Raw genomic sequence first — 21,445 nt, 5'->3', positions numbered from 1 at the left:
AAAATTCTGCATAGTGATTTAAGGTATGTTCAGAAAAATGTGTATGTTAGTCTTAGACTGAAAAATGAATTATTGGGTTCTCTACTGGATGATAACTCTGGCACACATTGGTAGGAGGGAAAAGTTTCGGACCTTCAGGATCTGAACGCTGGGAATGTTTTTCTGGATAATTGTATTACTGAGATATTAATATAGTTTTGCTTTGGCATTACCGAATGTAGAAAGCCTAAAAGCAATTTCTTAGCTTCTTTTGGAGGAGGGGGAATTGAAGAAACTGAAGGACTTACTTGGTAGATCCTTTTACATCTGATACCTGCAAGCAGTAATTTAATACATTTCCTAGGAGATTAGAAATATTCTAGATTACAAGATAATTGAACAAGCTAGGAACCAGCACTGTAGGAACATCCAAAGCTGATAGGAGAGTGGAAAATGTTGTTAGTGGTGGAGCTGAAGGAGGAAATTATTATTCTGCTGTTGTTGCTTACCAGGTAGAGAGAAAACAAGGGCTTAGACTTCAAATGCACGTTTCCTCAGATCTTTGATATATCACATAGCAGAAAACAGAGCAAATCCCTCTTTGCCTATGGAAAAATAGCAGTTAACTTTTAGTTTTACTTAGATAAAAGCCTATGGTTCCTACAGTGAAACTAAACTGATTTACTGTTCGATGTGTAGAAAAAATATTTTGACTCAAGGAAATGGTCTCTTTTTCCTCTCTTAAGTAACATTTACTTTCAAGGTAGATTTGGGGTTTTAACACCTTCCCCAGACCTGCGTGTGGTCTGTTTCTACCCACCCCGATTTGGTTGTGTTTTTTTTTAATAGGTCTGTGGCCAGAAGTTTGATAGCAGTATTATCAGACATCAAAAACCAAATTGCATATTCATGATGTAGGAAATTTTCTTTGTCACTTTTTGTTCTCCGATTTCAGTACTTGTTTTGCTATTTTCAAATATTCTTCACAGGGTTTGAATGGGTGATCTTACTAAGGTTTCATGTTTATTCTTTGCCCACTTCCACTGCTGCCTAGAATTATTCTTTTCTTTTTCACTTTTAAATATTTTTTTCTTCAGGCTAAAAAGGACTTCTGTGCCCCAAAACTTTTCCATTTTGTCCAGTTCACTCAGCTATTCTAATAAGGAGTATTTACTTTCTCTACTAACTTTGTCTTCTGTTTTCAGATCATTGCTGCCATAGCAGTGCTATATTAGTATAGCAGTTAATTCCATTCTTATTGTAGGAATTAGCCTTAATGACATGTACACTACAAAATGGGATCATTTTATATGTTGACTGTAATATAAATGAAATAACCTAAGGACAGGGGAGCTTGCAAGTATTTTAGCAGGCTCTTCCTGACCTTGCTGGTATGGATAGTAGTAAAGAATAGTCAAAATAGACAGGTGTTACTCCTTAGTGTGATTAAAATTGAGATTGTTGCTGTGGTTGTGAAGCACCACAGGTAGAAAAGGAAGCGTGAATCTGTTCCATTAATAATATTTATGCTGATATTAAGCATGTCTTTGAGCAAATAAAATAACATCAAGGAAGGGCATCAAACAACGTTGCTTTAATGTCAGGAATATTATTTTTTTTCTTTCAAATACAGGTGATCCTACTGCTCTGGAATTCATCATTTCCCCATGGTCTCTCCTGTTGCTTCCATCTGGCAGTGTATCATTTACTGATGAAAATGTCTCTCAACAAGACCTGCGAGCATTCACAGCACCAGAGGTTCTGCAGAACCATTCTCTATCATCTCTGTCAGACGTTGAAAAGGTACAGTACCTCTTCCTTGGCAGACAGCTGTTGTCTTTTCCTATTGATCCCTTCACAAAATAGCTTTAAACTGTCTTTTTTTTTTTTTTTTGGCTCCCTGTGGTTCTTGATTTGTATGTGTAATCATTGATTTCCTTTATGAGAGGGGGAGGGATCCTCCTACTTTGTTTTGGTCTGTAAAAGTGGAATAATGATTATGGTTGTATGCACTTCTGAAGAAGTATCTGTGTGCAGGTCCTCATCACGTGTGCTACTGACAGCCATAATTGGGAAATGGCTGCACAGAATAACTGACCATTGAACTAGTAGTAAGCAACACTTCGCCTTCTTTATCTAAAAGATTTCAGTAACATCAACAATTTTATTTTTAAATTTTTTTTTTTGCAAAATGCATCTGAGCAGTAAGCAAAGGAATTCCTCAAGCAGTTTCAGGGCTTCAAAAAACAGGATATTCCAACACATCTCAGAAGAAAAAGTTTGTTTTAATGAACATAAGTATTCCTCAGTTGTGTGCAAAAGTGTTCCTTTCCACCTTCCTTTTTTAACTCTTCCCCAAGGGTATATGTTCTGGCAGGTGAGGTTTGTATATGTGATCTCCTCCAGGTCACTGATCCGCACAGTTGAAATGACTAGCTTCTCAGATGTTTTCTTAACAATAATCTGTTGCAAATGGTAACACTTTCTCCGGAAAACCATTTCCTTGGCCTTGTCAAAGGTATTTAGAGGTGGGAGTAAGAAGGAAGCTGAGCTCTGTTTCCATCTCCTTGGCTTCTCAGGATTGATAATCCTTAGAGAAGGAAGATGGCCGCAGCCAGTGTTGTGATCTGGGAATAGTTATAACATTTGGCAGTCTTCCTCCAGGAAGAACAGCAACATGCTCTTACTCCAGAGGAAACTGGTATTGGCATTGGTTGCTGCTGTGTGCACTAGGACTATTAAAACATGTTTTTCTGTGTTGAATATTTTGTGTTTGCAGCTTTTTTTCTTCTCAACCTTGTATATAGTCAGTTTTTAGTACTGTAGCATTGAATACCTTCTGAAAATCAGTTTCTTCAGTTACTCACAAGCCCTTTAGACATCCTCCTTACCCTGCAGTATAGTCAGAAATAATGGTATAGTAAAGTATGTGTGTAATCTTTATCTATGAAAAAATTATAAGCAATTAGCAACATAGGTTGAAAGGTTTAATAGAGAAGTAAAAATAACACTGACATCAATGCAGATCCAGCATCAGTTATGTAGGATGCAGCTGCCAAGCTCTGTAGTCATACTGTTGGAATTGTTTATCTTCTTTCAAGAGAGACAACGCTGTTGAAGACAGTAACATTACCTCTACTGCCAACTTTGATGTTAATATATAAAACAGACCTTTAAAAATGCAGAAAAAAAGTTTGGAAATGACATGTTTGTGACCTTCATCAGAGCTGATTGCATTTTGTTCTGTGCCAGTACTCATTCATTATGTTACTTTTTTCTTTTTGAAATAGATAGAGAATTGTTACTATTAAAAGCCATGCTATGATGTTTCTTTATCTTAATCTTTAGGAAGGAAATACTCAGAGGGACCGCTGTGGCCTGTAAACTCCAGCACAGAGCACGTCAATAGGCGATGACCAAATACTGGCATTCTGCACATACACAGTCCTCATTAATCCTCTCTGATTACGGCTGTGTGAATTTCATGATATCCATGTAACCTTGCTTGGTGGAAGGTGATGGCAAAATTGACACTATGGGCCCAGCAACTGTGTTGCTGTTTTCATTGGGAAACAGTTGGATGTGGAAATAGACAAGCTTTGGTTTTACATAAGCAAATTACATACAGTCACGTATAAACTAAATAAAACCCTTTAGCTTCTGGTATTCAGCTTTAGCCTTAGGTTGAAGCTTCAGGCTTTGGGCTTGAGATGAATTAACCTGTTTTATGTTTGAATTCTACTTGATTTCTGCGTGTGTTTTGCACACACAGGCGGGGGGGCAAAATTAACTGTTCCGATAGCCTGGAGTGGTACAAAATCATTTGAAAACTTGCTGCTACCGTTCTTGTTCTCAGTTTAAAGCTTTGTGGATAAATCACACAGCTGTTCTTCCAGTGTGGCAGTTATATCTGGCTGCAGTGAAGGACAGCCATAATCTGAAGATGGGATCTGTGAGTTATTCATCCTGCATTTGCTCATGTGAGACCCTCCAGTTGAACTCTTAGAAAAGTACCATTGCATACAAAGAACTGAAGTCTTTTCATGATGACAATGGTATATGCCAGTATATATAGAAATAATCTTTGATAATACATCAGGAAAAAAAAAGAAAGACTGGAGTATCTGTAGTACTGGTCTGTAATCCCTCGGTTAGGAACTACACAGTATATATAGTACATTTGTGCAAATTGCTTCAAACATACCAGTCCTCTTGGGTTTATTTGCTTACTTGGTTTATACAGAAGGAGAAAGCTACCCGAGACATAGCTTTGTATAAAAACTTTTGTCCAACTGTGGCCTTATTAGTTGAAGTTAGTAGGGCTGATAAATAGCTTATATGTGCATCCTTCTTTTTTTGACTTTCCCTTTACATTTATTAAACTGTGTGTTGGGTGGTACACTGGTTATTTGTCTTGATATGTTGACTTCATGTTTCTTAGATCTTGCTTTGCACATGCTGACTGCAGTAACTTGTAACATGTTTAAACTTTTTTTTTTTGTTCTGTCACAACTTGCTGTAGTTCAATGAATTTATTTACTTGAAATCTTTGGTGTGTTCCTTTTTGGTTGTTCTGAAATCGGACTATGTCTCGAAGCTGCTGAAGGCAGAAAAACGTCCTAAGGCCTTGTAACAGATAGTAACAGGGTTGCATTCGTCTCGAGTTATGACTTTACTTGCTAGCACAAACTAACAGTGTATTCAAGGATAAATATTAGAAAAAAAGATAATCAGTCAATAAACACCCTTTTGATTCCAAGACATCCAGTCAATCTGAATACAAAGTAAGTCTGATGTAACTGCAAGCTTATTGCGAGTAAGCAAACCGTTCAAAATTATAATGAAAGATTAATTTGGGAAATTAATTAGATGTTGATTTATATATTGTCAAAACCAACAGAAGTATCATAGTACCAAAATGAACTAGAATTTTTTAATAAATGCTATCATTTTTAAGAGATGGGTGTTATGTGCCTCTTAGTCAAAGGCTACCTCATGTGGAGAGGGAGAAGGGTATTTTAAATATGAACTCTTATTAGGTAGTATCGTATAAAAACATGAGTTACTGATCAGTTGAAATTAGCAAAATTATTGGGTTATTACAACACAATTATTCAATAAATGATTTTTGCCTGGTTTTCATGCTGGAATTGTCTCTTACATAGGGATCTTGATGTAAAGCTGCACAAACCTCATGCAGAGATGATCTTGTAAACAGACTGTTGTGGGATTTCTTTTTTTTCTCCCTCCTGACTCTGACACAACCAAAGGCTATCAAACTATAATAAGCAGTTAGAAATGCGTAAGGGAGCTGTCAAACACCAGTCTAGCAGCAGTATGACTCGGTGTATGAAGTAGGAGAGTTGCACGATATGTGTGCAGGCATTAGGTTAAAATCTTAAAATGGATTGAACTGATATTTAGTGAATACATTTTTGCTTTTTATGTAATAGTGGCTTCCAAATAACTTTGAAATGCTGTACTTGAAAAACCTCCTTAAGTTAATATAAAGCTTGAAATATCATTGATGGAGTATTGCATCAGAAACTGTTTCACTTTGCTTTTATTTTTAAAGCTGTTTTCAGATAGATTAGTAGGGTAGCATGTTTTAGTTTAGAGGGCTGATTGTGTGATTGTACAATAATATTTTTGTTGAGGGTAATGCACTTCCTGGGTTTGGAAATATCTTCCATTGTGTTGAAGCTTAGAATCACAGAATGATAGAATATCCTGAGTTGGAAGGGACCTGTGAGGATCATCAAGTCCAACTCCAGACTCCAGAGAGGGCAACCCAAAGATTACATCATATATCTAAGAGCATTGTCCAAATTCTTCTTGAACACCGACCAACTTAGGATGATAACCACTTCTCTGATTAGAATTAACAATTTTGATAAAAGACTTTTTAGGTGCTCTTCCTGCATTTTGGGGGGATGGGAGGTGGTTTTTTGTTTGAATTTTTTTGGTTGTTTGTTTCTGTGTGGGTTTTTGGGTTGGGTTTTTATTTTTGAAAAAAATTTTTTTTCATGCACTATTACCCTATAGGTATAGTCACCTTTTTCTGTATAGCTGTGGTATATCTGGATATGTAAGGAAGATTTCCTAGTTTTTCAGCTGAAAGGGTAATGGGTAATTAACTAGATAGGGAACAATTTTCTTAGTATTCGAAAGATAATATTTGTGATTGAATGGGGCGGTGGTATTAACTGAGAACCCTCGATGCTTGTCTGTGACTTCTGTTCTGTTCTTTGCATGGAACAGAGAGACCTTGCTTGGGTGGCCAGTGCCTCCTTTCTGGGAGAGGAGGCTGATGGGTGAGCCTTTGTTAGGTACACAGTGCTAGCTACGTATTTGCGTCTAGCATAAAGCTTTGTTTCATCTGCACCTGTGTACAACACTGCTGCAGTCCTGCCAGAGCATGCCACTGGCAACAAAATTTGCCTCCTTATTTTTCTTTCTGAGCACGGTTGTGAAGCAATTCTCCATGGTTCTGCTCCAGCTTTATCACAAAGAGAAACATCGTTTCTCTGTTATTTTCTACCTGAATATCTTTCTTGCACATCTGTGTCTGAATGCACACTAGCTGACCCCGTTCCTCCATCTTCAGTGTTTGTCAGTCAGCTAGACTGAACTGTACCTCTGAGCAACCATGTGTCAGCAATATCTGGTATATTGCTGCCATATACTGATGGAAACCCTTCTGTCCTGCACTGACTCATACACTGTACTAGACAGAGACCATCCCACAAGATTTAGCAGAAGTTTAAGATTGGAGTGCTTCTCTGAGTATGTTGAATTCCAATTTTATATGAATAAAGCACGTTGAATTTATGAGAACAATTTTAATAACATGTTGCTTCTAAGTCTATTTAGTAATTACTTCCTTACTCTGTCACTAAGCTGTGTATTGCTCTTCCGAATACATAAAAAGAAAACTTTTTTCTGTTTTACAATAGAAACCTAGAAATACATCATCCTTGTGTTTGGGGGTTAATTCCTGGCAGAGTGCAGTAATGGTATAATGTCTTTCAAGCAATCTGTTCTAAAAAAAACCCAAAAAAACCCCAAACAAAACCAAACCAAGATTTATGCATCATCCTTTTTTTTGAGCCTTCAAGGATATATTTCGTTGTCTTGAATAGGCTAAGAGACTTCTCAGCACAGAGATTAATTATCTTGTACAACCTTAAGGTAGTTCTAGATATATGATTTTGAAGAACTATGTATTTAGCATGGGAAGAAGAAAATTATTTTTATAATTTCCTAGGTTCTGTTGAGTCCATCCATTACCTTTTTACACTCAATTTACACCTAAGTTTTTAAAATCTGTATATGAAGTACCTGAGTCTGGACAGATCTTGTCAATGTATATACCTAGGACTTAAGATGTTTTGCTTTTAGTTAGTGAAGAGGCTGACTTAAGCAAATCACTTTTAATTTACCACTGTCCCTGTAATTCTTGTTCATTGCCTGCACAATTATTTAATAAACTTGTTGCTTTAAGTAGCACAAATTTAAGTAGCAGAAATAACTACAATAACTAATAACTTGGTAGAAAGAGCCTTCACTAGCGTATATTACTTTTACAGTCCAGAAAAACTGCTTTTGTTTCTGCACTTACCTGATTTTTTTTTTTTCACAGTCACCTACCAGGGCAGTATGTGTTTGTGCTCTTAATTCTGCAATATTTAAAGGTTTTATTCCCTGTCCTGGTGGGCTTAATATGGTAAAAATATATTAATGTCATTAATGCTGATATTAATTGTTAATTATACATGTGATTATTAATGTATTTGTATCTTAAAATATCCATAATAGATTAAGGTGATGTGGATACACTTAATTTCTTTTTTTTTTTTCCTTTGTTCCCAATCTTAGGGATCTCTTGACAGTAATAATAAGTCCTGCTAAGGTCTGCTTTACCTTCAGACCACAGATTTAAGGATCCTTGGACACAACCATGCAGTCTGTACCCCATACCAGGCTGACTGCATGGATCACATGTGCTTCTGGCTTCAATGTGGGATGAAAATTTAAATTGAACAGAGAAGACGGAGGCACTGGTTAGATGGAGTACATTTCATAGCAGTAGGATTTGTTTCTCTGTCACTCATGGTAAAAGAGAAGAACAATTTGAAAGACAACTGAGCTTAAATACTAGGAATATATATAAACAATGTGATGTTTAGTTAGTTGCTGTACTTTAAAGTCCTGCTTGCATTTCCAGTCCTGGTCAATGAGTTGACAAATGTCTTGTGTCTTATGATAGGTCCATATTTATTCTCTCGGTATGTCACTCTTTTGGGGAGCTGACCATGAAGTTCCTCAAAGTCAGGTAAGTTTCGATTTGGTTTTGTTTAATATTGCAACTTCAGACTTGATAGTTTGACTGAATCTGCATTTGGGTTAACATGGCAGGGTTGTCATAATAAGAAGGTGAAGCGTAAGATTTCTTTTCCTGTACTCGGAGTTTTTTCCTCTGGAGTGTGTGAGGGTGGTGGTGGTGTTGAAAAAAAGAAGGTGCTGATACTACATTTCTGATAGTTTCCATGAAGGTATATCTGGGCTAGTCTATCCTGTAGCGTCACATGCTGAAAGACAACAGTTTTAGCTGCTGACAAAGGAGAAAATTATTTGTTTTGGTTTAGGCTTGTATAAAAACAAATATTTAAATAACACTGTTGCTTTACTGGTAATAAAGCAACCTGTTCTCTATGCTGCCGTAACTTCTGTGAGTCTGGACTTGGCACATAGAGATACTTATGTTACACAATGGCCAAGAAAGGGCATGAATTGTTTGGAAGAGGGAGTAGACTTCTGCTATTGAATTGTCAGTCAATGCAGACACAGTTGCAGACTGCTTAGAGCGGAGTGTTATTGCGCAATGGGGTTATTTCACACACCCAGCAGAACTCCTAGACTGTCTTTCCAAAACTGACTGAAGATAATGTGATTCATCATCTTCCTGTGTGCTCCTTCCCCGCCCCCAATTAAACTTTTAGAGTCAATATCTAAAAGGGTGAAAATAAGATAAAATGCATCCAAAAAAGCATTTAATAATGGACTTTCAGTTGAGGGATTTAGCAGAGCATTGTGCAGCTCAAGGAGATAAGCTATTTCTGTTTCATGTTTGGGTTCAGTCCTACTAGTTGGTGTTTTATGTAAGGGTAAGGAAGGAAATTTTGAAGGGCTCTTTGGCAATTTAAGTGTTCAGTTCCTAATATTTTCTTTAACAGAGTGGTTGTTGGGTTCTCAGTTGTACTGATTTGGAAGTAGCTGCCTGAATGCAAGTCGGAAAACCTATAGTTGGAAAAGCTATGACTGCTTTACGGATACTTATTTGTAATGCTTACTGTGCCTGTCCCAAAAGCCTCAGTATTTTCTTAGACAGCTATCCCCTTTCTTTGCTCTCTTGTCTTGTAGAAGATGAAAGGAACAGTATTCAGCAGTAGTGGGAGAGTGACTTAAGATAGGTAGAGGTAGGTGTTGAGCAGAAAGTAGGCATGAATTTTAGTCCCCTTTTTCTTTGTTTCTTCTTTTGGTATTAGACTGTAGCAACAGTTTCACGGTAATGCAGTGGGAAGGAGTGCTCTATCTTTTGATATAACAATATTTTTCCAAAGACAGCGTGGCGAGCTATGCCTGGAAAGAAAATGGGGAGCAGAAGTCTAGAATTTAACTTTGGGACGCTCTCATGCAGTGCCTCTTCCCTGTGGAGTTAGCGGAGGCAAAAGGACAGTCTGTGTATGATATTAAACTAGATTCAAAGAGAGCTTATAACTAGATTCGAAGGGGGCATGTAACTGGGCTCGATAGAGAGGCACCTGGGGGTAGTAGCTCAGCACTTGTGGGGCAGAGTGCTAGTATTTTTGAGGATTGGAAGGCCCGCCACACTTCAAAGGCAAAAATTATGCACTCATTGGCTTTTCTGAAATGCCTATACACGAATGCGCGCTGCATGGGGAATAAACAAGAGGACTTGGAGATCTGCGTGCAGTCACAGGACAGTCTCATTGCAATTACTGAGACATGGTGGGATAGCTCACATGACTGGAACACTGTCATGGGGGGCTACGTTGTCTCTAGGAAAGATAGGCCAGCGAGGCAAGGCAGTGGAGTCGCTCTTTATGTGAGAGAGCAGCTAGAATGTATCGAGCTCTTCCTGGGAGCAGTGGAAGAGTGAGGTGAGAGCTTATGGGTAAGGATTAAGGGGCAGGGTAATATGAGAGACACTGTTGTGGGCGTCTATTACAGACAACCTGATCAGGATGGGGAAGTTGATGAGGCCTTCTACAGACAGATGAGAATCACCTCACAGTTGCAGGCCTTGATTCTCATGGGGGATTTCAACTACCCTGATATCTGCTGGGAAGGCCACGCACCTGGGCTTGCACAGTCCAGGAGGTTCCTCCAGTGCATTGATGATAACTTTTTGACTCAGGTGGTGGAGGAGCTCGCAAGGAGAGGTGTTCTACTGGATCTAGTACTGACAAATAAAGAAGGACTGGTGGAGGATGTTAAGGTTGGGGGCAGACTGGGCTCCAACGATCATGAGAAGATAGAGTTCAGGATTAAAGGTAGAATAGACAAAATGACAAGTAGGGTTGAAACCCTAAACTTCAGGAGGGCTAACTTAGATCGCTTCAAGGAATTGCTTGGACAAATCCCATGGGAGAGGGCTCTAGAGGGTAAGGGGGCTCTAGAGAGCTGGCTGCTATTTAAGCATCACTTCCTCCAAGCTCAGGATCAGTGCATCCCAAAGAGAAATAAATTAGGCAAGGGAAGAAGGAGACCTGCATGGCGGAGCCGGGACCTTCTGAAAAAGATCAGGTGGAAGAAAGGTGTTTACAATAGGTGGAAGTAGGGGCTGATTGCTTGGGAAGAGTATAAGAGTGCTGTCAGGGCATGCAGGGATGAAACAAGGAAAGCCAAGGCAGCCTTGGAATTGAACCTGGCGAGGGATGTCAAGGCCAACAGGAAGGGTTTCTTTAAGTATATAGGAGACAAAAGGAAAACTAGGGAAAATGTGGGCCCGTTGTTGAATGAGACAGGTGCTGTGGTGACGGATGATGCAGAGAAGGCGGAGTTGCTAAATGCCTTCTTTGCTTCTGTCTTCACTGTTCGGGCCAGTCCTTGTGAGACCCAGACTTTGCAGGTAACAGAGAAAGTCTGGGGGAAACAAGACTATCCCTTGGTTGACAAGGAGCACGTTAAAGATCAGTTAGATAAATTGGATATACATAAATCCATGGGGCCTGATGGGATGCACCCTCGGGTGCTGAGGGAGCTGGGGGAAGTCATTGCTGGGCCTCTCTCCATTATCTTTGAAAGGTCCTGGAGGACAGGTGAGGTGCCTGAGGACTGGAGGATAGCCAATGTCACTCCAGTCTTCAAAAAGGGCAGGAAGGATGACCCGGGAAACTACAGGCCGGTCAGCCTCACCTCCATCCCTGGGAAGATGATGGAGCAGCTTGTTCTGGGAGTCATCTCAAAGCACCTGGATGAAAAGAAGATTATCAGAAGTAGTCAACATGGATTCACCAAGGGGAAGTCATGTCTGACTAATCTGATAGCCTTCTATGACAAAGTAACTAGATGGGTGGATGAGGGGAGGGCAGTGGATGTTGTCTACCTTGACTTTGGCAAGGCTTTCGACACTGTCTCCCACATCATCCTCACAGGAAAGCTTAGGAAGTGTGGCTTAGATGAATGGACGGTGAGGTGGATTGAGAACTGGCTCACAGATAGAGCTCAGAGGGTTGTGGTTAGTGGCGCAGAGTCTAGTTGGAGGTTAGTAACAAGTGGTGTCCCTCAGGGGTCAGTACTGGGCCCAGTTTTGTTCAACATATTCATCAATGATCTGGATGAAGGGATAGAGTGTACCATCAGCAAGTTTGCTGATGACACAAAACTGGGAGGAGTGGCTGACACGCCAGAAGGCTGTGCTGCCTTACAGCGTGACCTCGCCAGGCTGGAGAGTTGGGCAGAAAGAAACCTTATGAAGTTCAACAAGGGTAAGTGTAGGGTACTGCACCTGGGGAGGAATAACCCCATGCACCAGTACAGGTTGGGGGCTGACGGGAGGAGTGGCTGACACGCCGGAAGGCTGTGCTGCCATACAGCGTGACCTGGACAGGCTGGAGAGTTCAGCAGAGAGAAACCTGATGAAATTCAACAAGAGCAAGTGTAGGGTACTGCATCTAGGGAGCAATAACCGCATGCATCAGTACAGATTGGGGCCTGACCTCCTGGAGAGCCGCTCTGTGGAAAGGGACCTGGGAGTCCTGGTGGACAACAAGATGACCATGAGCCAGCAATGTGCCCTGGTGGCCAAGAAGGCCAATGGCATCCCAGGGTGCATCAAGAGTGTGGCCAGCAGGTCAAGGGAGGTTATCCTCCCCCTCTACTATGCCATGGTGAGGCCACATCTGGAGTATTGTGTCCAGTTCTGGGTTCCGCAGTTGAACAAGGACAGGGAACTGCTGAAGAGGGTCCAGCAAAGGTCTACGGAGACTGTTAGGGGATTGGAACATCTCTCTTATGAGGAAAGGCTGAGGGACTTGGGTCTCTTTAGTGTAGAGAAAAGAAGACTGAGGGGGGGGATCTTAGTAATGCTTATGAATACTTAAAGGGAGGGTGCCAGTCTGTATGGGAACAGTCTTTTTTCAGTGGTGCCCAGTGATAGGACGAGGGGTAATGGGCATAAACTTGAACATATAGGAAGTTCCATCTTAACATGAGGAGGAACTTCTTTACTTTGAGGGTAGTGGAGCACTGGAACAGGCTGCCCAGAGAGGTTGTGGAGTCTCCCGCTCTGGAGACATTCAAAACCCGCCTGGACGGTGTCCTGTGCTTCTTTCTGTAGGTGACCCTGCTCTGGCAGAGGGGTTGGACTAGATGATCTCCAGAGGTGCCTTCTAACCCTGACCATTCTGTGATTCCTTTTAAGTGTTAATTTGCATGTGCGAATTTTCCCAATTTTAATTTTTTTTTTTCCATATTTGCCTGCCTAATGAGCTGTGTCTGTTAATGAGCTACTTCTCTGCTTGGAGTGTCGTTGAACACAAGAGTGATTTTTTTTTTTTTTTTTTTTTTTTTTTTTTTACAATTAGTTAGAAGTGCTAAACAGATAGATGGGAAAAGCCTGTGTTACTTAAATCAGGGTGGTCCAGAATACTTTATTTTTATGGTGCAGTTTGAGAATACTAATACAAGGAAAATTGGAAGACTGGAATAGTTTGAAGTGCTCTGTGGTGAAAAAAGCACGACAATGCTTGTACTGTGTGGGTAACCACCCGCTTTCTGAGAGCTACAGATCAGAAAGCTCAAGTCCCAAGTGCCTGAGGCATCTGAGAACAAGTGTTATTGCTGACTATTGCATAGCCTGAGGAGTAATATTCCACATACAGTGTGCTGGATTAATTGAATGGGTAGAGGAGAATTAAACCTAGATTGTTCCTAACCATATGGGTGTTGTCCTGCAACTATGAAGCTCTGCTTCCTTAACCAGTGGCTCCGCTGTTTTATTCCTTACTTTTTTGTTGTTATTGTTTGATGGTGTCACTGGACTTTGGAAATGCTAACACAGCTGCTGCAAAATATTGGTGAGGTGAGGAACTGTAGAAAATGAGCATAGCAGGCAGAGAGTTATAAAGTGATTGTAATGAGGATTGAATTTTATGCTTGTGACTGGCAGAATGTTTAAAAAAACCCAAAGAAAACTTTCTCTGAACCTTTTCGCTAGTCATTAAGCCCTTGAGAAAGGAAAGCTTTGGTGTCCTGACCTTACAGATCGGGCAGCTTGTTTGGACCAGATTGTTGCAGAGTAGGAATCGAATCTAGATGCTGAATGCCTGTCCCCTGATCTACAACCACAATTTTTTCACCAGCTAGGTGGTGACTTTCAAATTGGCACTCAGATAATGTAGGCAGTAAGTCTCATGAATAGTTATTTTACTGTGTTGAATGTCTTTCGTTTCTGGGTGTAGCACAAGTCACTATTAAAACTGATTCTCCTATTCCTCCTGTTTTTGTTTGTCACTAGCCTATCAAACTTGGAGATCATCTCAACAGCATACTCCTCGGCATGTGTGAAGATGTCATTTATGCTCGTGTATCTGTACGGACTGTTCTGGATGCTTGCAGTGCACACATAAGGAACAGTAACTGTGCCCCTTCTTTTTCATATGTGAAACAGTTGGTCAGGCTGGTTCTGGGAAGCCTGTCTGGGGTAAGTCTGTGTCAGCATTTGAGAAATAATAGAGATGAGCAGGAAGAGAGCAAAGGTGCTCATGCAGAGTCACTCTGCAGTCATTCTTCCTCCTGTTTTACTATGTTGCAATTTTGATAAGGGTGAATGTTAAAAGGAGAGAATTGCTTCTCTCCCCTTATAACAGTTTGTGCGCTTGACAATTCCTCCTGGAATGTGCATTCACGACTGCTGTTTCTGAGGAAGATAATCTTATGAACTATTCATCTTCATTGAAAGGAAAGTAGAGAAAAACGGGAAAACAAAAAAGATCATGAACTCTGGGGCAAGCCTTAGAGTTGATGCTACTTGAAATACCTCTAAAATGATTGCTCTGAATTTTCTTTTTTAAAGTTATGCTTGACTTTTGGAGAGTTGCTTATTAACAGGAAGAGGAACTTTTTAGACTGTGTGTGAATTCTCTTACACTTCTCCTTAGCTCTTGGATATGATAATTGTGGAGGATGTTACTGTCTAATGATGACAAATGCATTAAACTGTTTTCAGAAGTGAAAGAAATTACATGAACTCATCTTGCAAAGTTACTATTCCTGACAGGCAACCTGTCCCTTCACCTAAACCATTACAACATAACTTCAGAAGGCTCTGAGTAGAAAGGAAGGCCATAAATGGTCAATATTGTTAGATTGTTCTCTGGCCAATATTTGCTTTCCTTGTGTTCTGTTTATAACTATAACAAATGCCGAGTGATTTATTATTGCTGGAATGATATCCCATGATGGTCCTGAATTTCACCTGGTTTTATATCATTGAAACTCCTTTTTTTTAATCTCATAGGGGTTATGCCAATGTAAAAATTGGTGTCTGGAGAGACAGCACTGTAATTGCAAGAAAAATGTTTGACTTGATAATGCTTTCTTTTTTAAAAAAAAAATTATGATCTAATTGTTAGATAGTTTCTTCATAAATCTGGTTTGGAAACACTTGCATGAGGTGAGAGGTCCCTGCATTTGTATAATATTTGGCACCAGCTGATTGTGACAGGCCTCCAGAAATAGTGCTGAGCCTGAGCCCCACAAAACATTGTCTAGTCTGTGAGGTTGTCAGTTCAGTGCTCCTCGCTGTAATGTCTGAAGTCTTGTGTAGCTGCCAAGTGGAGCTAGCCTGTGATTCAATGAAATAAAGATCTACAAGGCCTTAATCAGTGAAGCTATTAAAACAAACATCCAAACCTTAAACTGGGCCATGAGCTTTAGCAACAGCCGCTGTGGAGAGACAGTCATTAGTCTTGAAGTTCTTAATCGCCCTTTCTGCTTAGCAAATTTTCTGCTTTTTTCATCTTGTTCTTGTCAGCGGGCTTTCAGAGGGAGTCTGCGATTAGTGTGACAGACTAATCTAGACCGGCCTGCCAAAGACAGCGGTAGCGGTCCCAAATGCATGTACCGAAAACCAGTGGAGAGCTGAATCCAGCAAATGTGTTCCTGTCTCCTATACCATGTTGATAATGAAGGAGCAGGGCTACTGGTGGTTATCCAGTGCTGAAGTTTTGCTAATCTAGATTTCCTCTGCCAGTAACCTTTTTAACCTAATTCGTAACTTGTCACTGCACTGGCTTTACAAGAAGACAAGAACAAAATAGCCAAATAGAACCAAATGTTGCCAGAACAACAACATAGCTGTGCTACTGTGTTTTTGTGCACCTTAGCTAGCCATCCCTGCTGGTTTTAATATTTAGTGCTCTGTATGTGTGCTGGAATTTTTAAGGTAATAAAAAAGTATATAAAATTGTTTTTTCAGAACCATAGTACAACTTGCCATTCCAAGATCAGCGTGCCTCCAGTCTTGATTTGCCTTATCAAAGCCTGGAGACGTCTTAGCTCTATAACTGGTGGTTTGGTGGTCTATGAAGCACAGCTGAGAGGTCCTGTTTGAATGTTCTCACTTTCCATGTTAATATGCTTTGTAAAGGGATATACGGCACAAGGCTGATTCAATCTGTTTAATGTTAAATGACATTGTAACTGTGACGGATAGAAGGCTGCTTGATTTCTTCTTCCTACTTCCCAGCTAATCCACTGTCAATATGCCAATTCCCACCAGATCAAAAGATCTCACTAAAGATTCTTTGTTGTAGAAAATACACTGCTCTTTAAATGATTATACATGTGAAATAATTTTTTTTTTAGGGAAGTAGTGATTTAAAAAAAAAAAAGTTCAAAAGTTAATGGGAGTAGTTAAGCCTGACACACAAAAGGAATCTGTCTGAGGGGCTAAAGAAGAGAATTCTCACAAATGTATGAGATTTTACATGTGTAGTAAGTTGTGCAAGGTATCAGCCTAAAACTATCAGGTACAAGACAGTTCTTCCTGTTACACAGAAAACTCATCAGGCCAATCACAAGTGCCAGTCATGTTGCACCCATGGAACATGGGTTTTGAGTGTTGCTGTCTCTTAGGTTTCCTATAGGGGAGGAATGTGTTTAAGTTACATGCTTGTGAACTTAATTTACACTTAGTGGAAAAAAAGTAGACCAAATGTGTAGTAAAATAATGCACAGATTATTCAAATATGGATAATTCTAGGGGATATTCTCACTGATAAACCTGTTTTTTTTTATGAAAAAAGTTTGAACTTCCACTCTGAACTTGAACTTAACTGTTTGTCACTGACTTATGTTGTGCATTTATGTAATGGACACTCGTTTCATACCAATGTGAGCTCTTTCAATATTTGACAGTGCGTTACTGCCTGTTTTGCAGGTGGATCAACTTTCTTGCAATGGAGATAGAAAATTGCAGCCAGACAGAAGCCAGGCTATTCGGGAGAGGCTGAGGGGAAAAGGACTTCCCACAGGTAAGTGCTTCATTGCAGTAAGGGTTATGGCAATAAATATAGCCCTGTGAAAGACAAAGTTTGTGTAGATTTTTGTGGCCAAAGAAATTGAATAGTGAAGGGCTTGCTGACATTCACAGAACTCTGATTGTTTGGTGTCTAGCTAACTGTTGGTGATGGTGACATGAGAATAATTGTTTCAAGAAAATACACATATTTTTCCAGTTCAGTCCTGATGGTTGGAACAGGTTTTAAAGGTTCTCAGTCAAAAGTTCTGTTTCTGGAGAAAGGGAATCTTCAGCTGAAGGTAGGTCAGCTAGAGGAACAGGAAGCAGATTTTCTTAGTGCCCTCTTTCCTGTATACTGTGTTTTTTCTTCTTAGCTCTAGTTGCGTATAGCTTCTTTCCCTGCTTCCCAAGCAGCCCTGGACTCTTTCCTCTGCACACAAAGCTTTTTTTCTGCCACCTCTTTTTTCCTGAAGAGAGCTATTATATGTTCCATCACAGTTCTGCTGGGCTTTGACAGGGTGAGGTGGACATAGAGGCCAGGTAGGGTTGTACTGTTATTTCAGGGAAGTAAGGAAAGAGGAAACTGGGCAGGCAGGGAGAATACAGACTGTTTCAGAGGCAGAATGTTGCTGTCACCACTGTGGAGGAAAAGTGATAAAGTGGTGTAGGTTGGCAGCTGATGCTGGCCGTGACTTCATTAGATGTCCTTGTTTAAGGACAGTGGCAGCATCAGCTCTGTGCTAGGCGTCCTATTTTTCTGGAAGAATTATGGGGCTAGGTAGGAGCGTTTTATAAGGCATCAGCTTACACGACTCTAAGTAGTTGCGATACAGGCAATGAGATGTGATAATTAGGTGAGACCATTCTTGCCTTAAAATATTCATCTGTAAACAGAGTATCTCGGTACCAGAATGCAACATCACCCACAAATACTCAACACTATAAGTAATAGCGACACAGGGTTTTCATCAGCTTCACATTATCTCTCTGCTTATTTATCACAAGTAAACTTGGAACAAAGTTATGTTGCTAATGTGCTTGAGTTGCTTCTCTGTTTTTCAGTTTTGTGTCAAGCAATAGTGCAGTGAATTGCAGGAACCAAAATAATCCATGGCATTGTCAGTGGCAATGGAAACTGCAAAAGTTAGACATGAGTCTGCTAAGGCATTGATGGTCTGTCTTTATTGATTTTTTTATTATTTTTTTGTTGTTGTTGAAACAAGTCCTAGATTAGGCTACTGTTTGATATAAAAACCTTATGTCAGTGGTTGCCAGCCCTTCCAGTATGGCACTATGTGTTTAGGAACAGTTTCTGGTACAAGCTGTCTCTTTGTTTTCTGGCACTGTTGTGACTGCTTTCTCAGGGGCTTTGTTTTCATATTGGCTCTTTCTTCTTTTTTTTTTTCCAGAATATTTCTGTAGCAATAGGAAGATCTATTGGAATACAGGGTTTGGGACTGGATCAATCTGGTTGACTGGATTTGTAAACCATGTAATGCCTTTCTTTTCTGAACTTCTTAACCTCTTTCTTAAAACGAATTCTTTTCCTGGTTCCCACCAATTTTATAAGGGTTGTTGCAGAAACATATTGTTGTGATTGTTAAGTTGCTTGTTTATTCTTTAACCCTATTACCCAAAAAACCCAGTTTCCAGTGTTGTCATATTCACAGTTTCTTTACACACCTGCACATTTGAGCACACTACCGTTCAGCTACTACTGCAAGCTTTGTCATTTCCATACCCTCTTTCCATCATCTATTCTTCTTTTTATTCCGTAATCATCATAAACTTTGTGTTTTGATAATGGTCAGAATATTTAAGCTTTGGAGACATAGCAAGATTGTCTTTAAACTCTGTTCTCACTGCATTAGCAACCCTGATTATTCTCTTCTTTGTTGTTTCAAGTTTCGTTTTTGCTAATACAACTGAAGAGTGTGTTGCTGTTTTGCTTTTTATTTTCTTAGAAAATCCTTAACTTCTTTTTTTAAATGTTTCTGTGGTTGGGGGGGGTGGGGGTGGTGTTAATTTGTTTTCCTACCCACAACTTCGTTTAAGCTTTTTGGCAGATTTTTTATTTTTTCCATCAGAAGCAATGTTTGTCCCCAAAGTCTTATATGTAAGATTATATTGTTACGATATATGTGTCTTAAAGCTTTTGGTTTAAGTTATACTAAATTTTGGAGATTGATGTAGTATCTCCAGCCAGTATCTACATGGCTTTCTGGCTGAGTACTAGGGTGAATAACATCCTTGCAATGTCTGAAATTTTCTCTGAGGACTATGTCTTTAACTTAAAGGATATAGACTAGAGGATCTAATTGCTGTTTTTCTACTGTATCCTCTGACTTGAAAAAAATGTCATGACTGGAATATTCTTTCCTCTTATCCTTGCTTTTTTGAATCGCTTAGTATGTATGACTTTGCTTCTGAGATGGTTGAGAGGTGTTGCTTTTTATTTTAATTACCGAAAAATTCAGTTGGGATGCAGTGTCTGAATATCTGAAGAGCTGTGGAGCTGAATGTTTGTCTTGCTGCTTTGTGCTCACTTGCATTCTGGCTGTGCCTAGGATTTCCAGGGTGCCAAGCAGAAAAGGTTCCTTGCAGTGTGTGCGCTTGTGAAATCACTGGGTTGGGGAAGACCAACCAGACTTAAGGGTTCTCGGAGACTGAGGAGTCCATTTGGCTCAGCTGCTATCGACCAATAAATTCAACATAGGGGTTTAAGCAACCTCAGTCAAAATTACATTTGAAAGGCTTCTCTTTTTAGGGAACATCACATTGTCTGAAGAGACCTAATTAAACATAATCTTCACTCAAATAATATTTGTGAAATGAGTGCACTTGACAACCCCCAGACTATGAAGTTGGCTGAACAATCCTCATCCTCTAACCCTTGTTTCCCTTAAGTTGATTGAAAGTGCATACATGTTTAGAGTGTTACAGATAATGTGTGGCACCACAGGGAATGAATGTTTGTGCATCACTCTTCCAGTGCAAACATTATTTTGTCTGTATCCCTCCAAGCCTTGTCCTGAAGGTACGAGTTATTAATGAGATGTTCTTGAATACTTGATTTTTTCCAATTTTTATCAAGATGAACTGTCAGTTGCAAAAATGTTTTTCAGTTACTGTGTGGGTTTTATAATATTTTGGTGTTATGCTTCTTTCTTCCCTCTGTCCCTAGAAGTAGATTTTTTTTTTTTCATGTTTCTGGTATTTGAGCCTTTATTTTCAGAAAAGAAGATGAATTGAGGTCAGTCATTCCTTTACTTTTTGTGGTCGGCCTGTCCTGCTTCCGCTCTACCTGTTTCAATTTCTCTGTATCACATTCATTATCTGTGGAACTCTTGTTCTTTTTCTCTTTTTCCCTAGAGGATTTACAATCCTCTTAGCTTCCTCAAAACCTTTCCCAATTCTACTTCTGTTGTCAGTCCCATTTCCTGGTATGTCTTAATAGCACCACCTTACTTCTCTGTATCTCGATCTTTAATACATTCCTTGATCTCCACTTCACTGAGACCTCAAATGAGGACAGGAATATAGAGTATATCATTAAAATACAAAACAGAACAAAACAAACACCCCCACATAACCAACCTGGCTCTAGCTGTTTTCAGTTCCATTTGGCATGCACAGTGAGTTATGTATTTGAAAGTTAGTGAGGACACAGTGAAATGGGTGTCTGATATTAATGAGAGACAGCTCACATTTGATTCAGGGCAATTTAATACTCAGTTATTTCTTTTTCTGTAATGGTATGGTGCAAATTCTGTCAATGACAGAACAGATCAGCTGCCCTGGGGGCAGTGCTTTTAGATTTCTGGAAAAGTGAGCTGTGGAATGCAGTACTAATTATAACAATGATAATCTCATAGACTGAAGAGCCAGATGAGAGTTTAAGAAAAATAGTAATAGTAAAAGAAAAAAAAGAAACTAAAAAACAACTCAGAAAATCAGAGTCCTTTTTTCCTCTGTTCTGTTGCTGTGTGTAGTTGAACTATATGCCTTTTATTCCAATTGCAAAATGTAAAACACTTACAAAGGTAGGAAGCTATCAGGCAGGATTATGATTTTGAGTGAACTGTCTTTCTAATAATTTAGAAGTTATGTCAGTCATCTTTTATCTAAATGTTTGGGTTTAGCTTCCTCTGAGAAGATGTTTGGGGAGAAGTTTAGCACTAGGACAGTTGGGGAGGGCGGCGCACATAAGGAATCACAGAATGGTTAGGGTTGGAAGGGACCTCTGGAGATCATCTAGTCCAACCCCCCTGCCAGAGCAGGGTCACCTACAACAGGTTGCACAGGACAGCGTCCAGGCAGGTTTTGAATGTCTCCAGAGCGGGAGACTCCACAACCTCTCTGGGCAGCCTGTTCCAGTGCTCCACTACCCTCAAAGTAAAGAATTTCCTCCTCATG

The 21,445-nt window shown here is 39.8% G+C and overlaps 1 protein-coding gene across 1 annotated transcript in view; it reads left to right on the top strand.

Annotated features, from left to right (window-relative positions):
* PTPN13 (protein tyrosine phosphatase, non-receptor type 13 (APO-1/CD95 (Fas)-associated phosphatase)) overlaps positions 1 to 21,445 on the top strand; it is a 104,613-nt gene that overhangs the window by 7,953 nt on the left and 75,215 nt on the right. The window contains exons 2-5 of the mRNA XM_009883939.1: positions 1,613 to 1,782; positions 8,249 to 8,314; positions 14,024 to 14,209; positions 16,949 to 17,042. Coding sequence (XP_009882241.1) covers positions 1,613 to 1,782; positions 8,249 to 8,314; positions 14,024 to 14,209; positions 16,949 to 17,042 — 516 coding nt within the window. The remainder of the gene's footprint in view (positions 1 to 1,612; positions 1,783 to 8,248; positions 8,315 to 14,023; positions 14,210 to 16,948; positions 17,043 to 21,445) is intronic.

Source organism: Charadrius vociferus, unplaced genomic scaffold, assembly GCF_000708025.1.
Source record: "Charadrius vociferus isolate BGI_N301 unplaced genomic scaffold, ASM70802v2 scaffold684, whole genome shotgun sequence".
Classification (NCBI taxonomy): domain Eukaryota; kingdom Metazoa; phylum Chordata; class Aves; order Charadriiformes; family Charadriidae; genus Charadrius; species Charadrius vociferus.
Note: the sequence above shows the minus strand (reverse complement) of the source record. Positions and strands in the feature narration are given on the sequence as shown.